The sequence below is a fragment of the Amblyomma mixtum genome, chromosome 2 (genome assembly GCF_055824585.1).
Source record: "Amblyomma mixtum isolate Tamu chromosome 2, ASM5582458v1, whole genome shotgun sequence".
Lineage (NCBI taxonomy): Eukaryota > Metazoa > Arthropoda > Arachnida > Ixodida > Ixodidae > Amblyomma > Amblyomma mixtum.
Genome location: NC_143013.1, coordinates 105,690,196 through 105,696,849, shown reverse-complemented (window position 1 = coordinate 105,696,849; position 6,654 = coordinate 105,690,196). Strand labels below are relative to the sequence as shown.

The following is a 6,654-nucleotide window of genomic DNA, read 5'->3' as shown; positions in this document are numbered from 1 at the left end:
CCTGGGGGAGAGCTAAAGTCACTGGGGGACATGCTGGGGGAGCCCTGTCGCAGCGCCCTCTCTGGACCCCTGGAACGGCCAAAAAAGACGAGGAAACACGAGCCGCGTGCTAGAACGCTCGGGCGCCGAGATGGTTCTCGGACGATGACGAAGCATTAAAAGGAAACCTTGAGTGTGCAACCGTGCCATTAAGCCTGAGGACATCATCACCATCATCATCAACCGTTATGTTCGGGTCCTTCCTCTCGACGGCGCTCTACAGTTTCTTCCCTTCAGTTACCGTACCGAAAGGCGGCCACTGAAGGGAAGAAACTGTAGAGCGCCGTCGAGAGGAAGGACCCGAACACTGTCACCGCTTCTCGGCTTCTTTTCATGCGCAACAAGCGCCCAAGAGCTCACCTCTTATGTACAACGTTTCCTAAAGGTGAGCGCTTTCCAACCGCTACAACCATTACTAGATCCAGTCCTCTCTTCTGACCGCACCGACGTCGTAAAGTTCGCTCCTCGCCAGCCGCCGCGCTGGGCCTCGCCTCGCTGGAGGCTAGGCCTATCACCGGCAGCGCACCTACCCCAACAGCCATGGAGGTGCAAGCTCTGGGCGACAACCTCGACCCTGAAACGTCCAGACCCAGTGAGTGGACCGCAGTACTCCGCGCATACCAGGTTCGAGAACCAAGCCCGAATACCATGGTTGGACTTCCACAAACAGCCGTGTCCGCCGTCGGTGCTCAGGCCGAGGCTGCCCCTGCGCCCTTTAAGCCGACGTACCGTGCTCAACAGCAACAGCTGCGCGTGTCGCACGCAGTCTCGCAGCGAAGTAAACACCTTGCTTCACTCCCGCCCGGCACTATACGGGTAGTTTTTCGACCGAGAGGCGGGCTCGCTTTGAACGGAGCCATGGCGCAGCCCCTTATGCAAGCCCTGCAAGTCACCGCCGATGGCCGGGACCTAGGGGACATTCACCTCCGGATCCATCCTACGAATAACACTTTCACCGTCGCTACCCACCAGGAGACAACCGCCCTGCACCTCGTCCAACTCAAGGAAGTGGTGCTCCAAGGGACCAGTTACCCTATCGCCGCCTACATCGCACCGCCGCCAGCAGCGGTACGTGGAGTCATCTCGCAGGCCTACTGGGCGGAAACCCCGGAGCAGATGCTACGAGACCTCCAGACCCGCAACCCGGACGCTGATATTATCGCAGCACGCAGAATGGGGAGGACGCTCTCCATATTAATCACTTTTGCGCATGGACCAGTCCCTCATACCATACGCTACATGAGTGTGGTTTATAGATGCACGGCGTACAAGGGCAGTCCAGATGCCTGCACCAACTGTCGCCGACCGGGCCACAGATATGACGTCTGCCCCCACCCCAAGACTGGTCTCTGCACGCGGTGCAGGGACAAGCATGACCCGCAAGCTGTTCCTTCCTGCATCCCGATCTGCATTCTGTGTGGGGGCGAGCACCTCACGGGTACCGGCTCATGCAAGGCAAGACATACAACTCCGAAACAACGCAGCCCGCCGCCACAGAAACCAAAGCCCTTTAGCAAGAAGGACTTTCCCCCGCTGCAAACGACCCTTCCCACTACCTCTACGTGGGCCTCCAAGGCCGCCAGGACTCATTCGCCGACCTCCCAGGACCACGAAGTGACTGCTCTGCGGGAAGAGGTAAGGCAGCTCAAGGCAGCCATCTCTACCTCCACCCGCGCTGTACCCCCAACTCCTCCACCCTCATCCTCTCCACCCACCTCGCCACCTGTCGAACCTCCTTCGAAAAAGAGGAGGCCTGATGAGACGCCAGCACAACCCATAGACTTGGAAGCAAAATTTCAGGACTTCGCCAAAAACTTAGAAGCTAGGCTCGCAGAGCGCATTACTGCACAGGTCACTGCACAGTGCCAAATTCTGATTGAAACTACCATTACCCGTTTAATGGATACTGTCATAACTAGCATCATGGCCAAGGTAGAGGAGCGTTTACCTCTCCTTGTTCATAGCCTCTCACCGACCTCTCCTCCCACAGTGCCACCCTCCACACCCCTCCTTCGCCCCTCCACCCTACAGCATGGCCCCTCCGACGGACCATAATTCTTTACATATTATTCAATGGAACTGCAGGGGCTTTCGGCGTAAACGCGATCCTCTGCTGCAGATTATCGCTACCTCCTCATCCCCACCAGACATCATCGCAATTCAGGACGCAAACGTTTGCAAACACCTTCCAGGATACGCTCTTATCCCCTCGGACTCTACTGATCTTCCTCGGGTCTTCACATACGTCTGCAACTCTTTGCATTACATGGAACACACAATTACCACACCTATCGCTCACACCTTCATCGAAATTTTACCTCCAACCCCTGCTCAATCTCCCTTGTTCGTTCTTAACTGCTATCTTCTACCACGACAGCCAGTTAATCTACTCCCTCCACTCCTCAAATCCGTGACGCAATTGGCTGGATCAAATCCCCTACTCATTGCCGGTGACTTCAACTGCGCACACGTGGACTGGGGCTATCGGCGCACAAACCACAGAGGCACAGTTCTCTGCAATGAAATGATGGTGCTCCACTTGTCCATCTTTAATGATTTCAGAATGCCTACGCGGGTTGGTAACAGTGTTACTACAGATACCAGCCCAGATCTCACGCTTGGAAGAAATGTGGCCCACCTGCAGTGGGAAAGAACCCAAACCACACTAGGCAGCGACCACCACCTAATTCGCATAACACTAAGCTATCGCCGCCCTCAGCGCAAATTTACCGTTAGACAAACTAATTGGGACCAGCTACGAAAATTTCGCCAGGAACATGTACAGTCAACACAGGTACCCTTCGACCTAGACACCTGGACTACCCAGTTACAGGAGGACATTCGCCAACATACCCAAACGCTAGACACTACCCCAGACACCCCCGTAATTGACAGTAAGCTCGCGCACCTTCTTCAAGCTCAAGAACGCATAACACACAGATGGAAAACTCAAAAACACAATAGGAAACTAAAACTCAAACTGGCACAGCTTCAGACCCAAATAGAACACCACAGTACCACTCTTTGCAAAGCTAACTGGAATCAGATTTGTGACAATCTCCGCGGCAATCTCTCCACAACCCGTGCCTGGCACCTCTTACGCCACATGCTAGACCCCACGAAATCTAAAACCCAGACACGCCTTAGCATTCGCCGCCTTACTCATAACCACAGGCAGGACACGAACGCCTTCCTCGCGCTGGTGAAATCAACATATACCACCCCAGGTGACCCTTGCAAGCACCCCGAGTACACGGGTCCACCTCAACCCCAGCTTGACGCCCCTATTACAGAGGCGGAATTTCGGACAGCCCGGGGAAGATCAAATTACCAATGCTGCCATCCGAAACCTTGACGATGCCTCCATATCTCATCTAGTCACCCACTTTAACGAGTGCTGGAAGTCAGGTACACTCCCTGCCACCTGGAAGCATGGAAAAATCATATTTATTCCTAAACCCCACAAACCCATCAACATAGAGAATATCCGACCAATTTCTCTGACATCTTGTCTCGGCAAGGCATTCGAACACATAATTCTTGCCCGACTAACCACGTACATGGAAGACAACCACCTTTTTCCGCACAGCATGGTGGGCTTTCGTGCGCATCTATCAGCACAGGATGCCCTACTACAAATTACACATGACGTGCTTGATGACACGATCCCCCACCTCACTAAAGCTATTCTGGCGGTTGACCTCACAAAGGCATTTGACAGGATTCGACACGATGCCATTTTGCGAGAACTACAGGCACTACAGGTAGGCTCAAATACCTACAACTACGTTCGCGCCTTTCTCTCGGGCCGCACTGCCTCCCTGCACATAGCTGAGCTGAGCACACCACCTTATACACTCGGCGAGCTTGGAACACCCCAAGGCGCGGTCCTCTCCCCCCTTCTATTTAATATTGCTCTCATCCCCCTAGCTCATAAACTCGCTCTCATCCCACACCTAAGGCATACCTTGTACGCTGATGATATTACGGCATGGACCACTCACGGATCTGATGGAGAAATTGAGGAAACTCTTCAATTAGCAGCTGACACCATCTCCGCTCATGCGTCATCTATTGGGCTCGAATGCTCCCCCTCTAAATCCGCGCTTCTCCTCATAAGACCGAAATCTGCAGCTAATTCGCCCATTCAAATCACTTTACAAGGAACCCCTATCCCCGTCACCCCCACCCTCCGTATCCTTGGCCTTTACTTGCAGGATTCCGGACGCAACGATCATACCCTTAAAACACTCAAGGCCTCCACGCAATCCGTGTTGCAACTTCTACGCCGCGTATCCTCCCTGCACAAAGGTTTAGACGAAGCGGATAGCATGAAAGTAGTGCATGCTTTTACACTTAGCCGCATTTTATACGCCACCCCATATCTTAAGCTGAACCGCATAGAAACAGAGCGAGTGAACGCCATGATTCGTCTAGCAACCAAGGCAGCCTTAAACCTACCCCGCAGCACTAGCACAGCCAAGCTCCTTGAATTAGGCATGCATAACACCATTCAGGAACTAGTAGACGCGCACCTTCAGACACAGTATCTAAGACTTGCCGCGAGCTCAACTGGCAGGCATATCCTCGCTTCCCTTCGCATCAACATTCCCGCTAATCAGACATCCCTTATAGCCATTCCTCGACACATTCATACCCCCCTCGTTGTGAAACCCCTTCCCCGGAACATTCATCCCCAGTACCACATCCCTCGCCGCATGGCTCGCGCTACGGCCCTACACAAGTATTACGGACAAGCCCAGGACGCCATTTGGGTAGACGCCGCGTGCACAACTCATGAAGCTGTAGCAGTTGGTTACAATCCAGCCCTAGCACAGCCCCTCACACACCGCCTTCCCTCGGGCTGTACGTCTGAGGAGGCAGAGGAAACCGCCATCGCCCTAGCCCTTGTACATTCCCATGCAAACTACATCTTTAGCGACTCCAAAACGGCTCTGTTCAACTTCGCGAGAGGCAGGATTCACGCCCCTGCTTGGAAGTTGTTGAACACCCCCTCCAAAAACTTACCACGCAGGGTAGAGCTCCAGTGGGTGCCGGCTCACTCTGGGAATCCAGGAAACGAGGCTGCCGATAAATTGGCCCGAGGTTTGATTTGCCGGGCTCAGGACGGCCTCGGTCCAGGTTTCTCGAGAGAGCGGGCGCACACCTTTGCAGAGCTCACGCAAATGCCCCGCTTGGACCGTCGGACTTACCCTCCTCCACACCCCTCCCTTACCCATTCCCAACAGATCCTCTGGAGACGCCTCCAGACCCGCTCTCTCTCATCCCCTCAGCTGCTATCTCTCTACTGTGGCACCTCCCCTGCATGCACCCTGTGCGGCGACCCTCACGCCACACTCTCCCACATCCTTTTCGGCTGCCCTGCTGATCCTCCCCCGCAGGGACAGCCCGCGTTATCAAGTTGGGAGGACTGGGAGGTCGTGCTCTCGTCTCCGGACCCGCCATCGCAGCTTGCTGCGGTGCTTCGGGGTGCCGACGTCATGGACAAACACCGCATGAACGTTACGACGTAGAGTGGGACCGTGCGGTGGTCCAGGGACCCAAGGGGGGTCTAAACACACTTGCCATGACAAAGTTTTTCTCTCTCTCTCTCCCTTCAGTTATACAGCATAAAACTTGGAAGCGAAATCCTGTCACGGGCGACTCTTTGCTAATAATGACATACTTGAAGGATCCCTGAAAACGATGTTTGAGGTTGGCTATAGACTATAGTACGCTTGCATTATGTAGAGTGCAGGTCACCAAGCGTTCATGTCGAGTACAAGACCTCAAAATCGAGCATATCGTTTACAATATATATCTTATTTAAAATTTGCACTTCTACGCCTCGCGGCGACCAGCGGTGCCGAACTTTCGCCCGAATCTGCGCGCAACGCGTCCTGCAGTGCTCGTTACGTCAGCAGCGGAGGGCTATCGCTGGTTCGTCGTGCCGACTCTTTCTGACGTCACGCAGCTACCACGGCCACGGCCGGAAGCTCCCCCCTCCCCCCCCCCCCCCCTAACTTTCTGCCGCCCCCTGCTACGCTTGCCTTCTCTTGGAATTCACTCCGCTACCCTTAAGGAACAGCGGTTATCTTGCCTTCGCATTACATGCCCTGCCCAAGCCCATTTATTCCTCTTAATTTCGACTAGGATCTCATTAATCCGCGTTTATTCCCTCTCCGCCCACTCCGCCCGCTTCTAGTCTCTTAACGTTACACCTACCATTTTCCTTTCATAGCTCGCTGCGTTGTCCTCAACTTAAGGTGAACCCTCTTTGTTAGCCTCCACGTTTCTGCCTCATCGGTGAGTACTGCTAGGATACAGCTGTTGTATAGACCAGATTTTTTTACCCTCGCACGCAGGCTGCGGGCGCGCTCCTACTCTCGACACCAGTCGCCATCTGTCGGCGCGCGCGGCCCGAGGGACTGCGGGTAGCGCCGGCGCCGCGCCTAGAACGCATGTTTACTTGTTCGCTTCTGCCGTTGCTGTGCTCCATCAGCTAACCTATGAGGGTGTGTGCTATGCGTCACTACTCACATTTTCCCTCTTCCAGACAGTACTGCGGTTATCTTGTGCGCAGTTACTTGTTAACGTGACATCAGAGGGTAGTCG

At 54.3% G+C, this 6,654-nt stretch overlaps 1 protein-coding gene across 1 annotated transcript; it reads left to right on the top strand.

Annotated features, from left to right (window-relative positions):
• Positions 1 to 356: 356 nt before the first annotated feature.
• On the top strand, positions 357 to 5,573 carry LOC149360433 (uncharacterized). The gene is made up of 2 exons (XM_089569277.1): positions 357 to 1,674; positions 5,442 to 5,573. Exons 1-2 carry the CDS (start codon positions 580 to 582, stop codon positions 5,571 to 5,573), a joined length of 1,227 nt encoding a protein of 408 aa, XP_089425403.1. The 5' UTR covers positions 357 to 579.
• Positions 5,574 to 6,654: the final 1,081 nt, after the last annotated feature.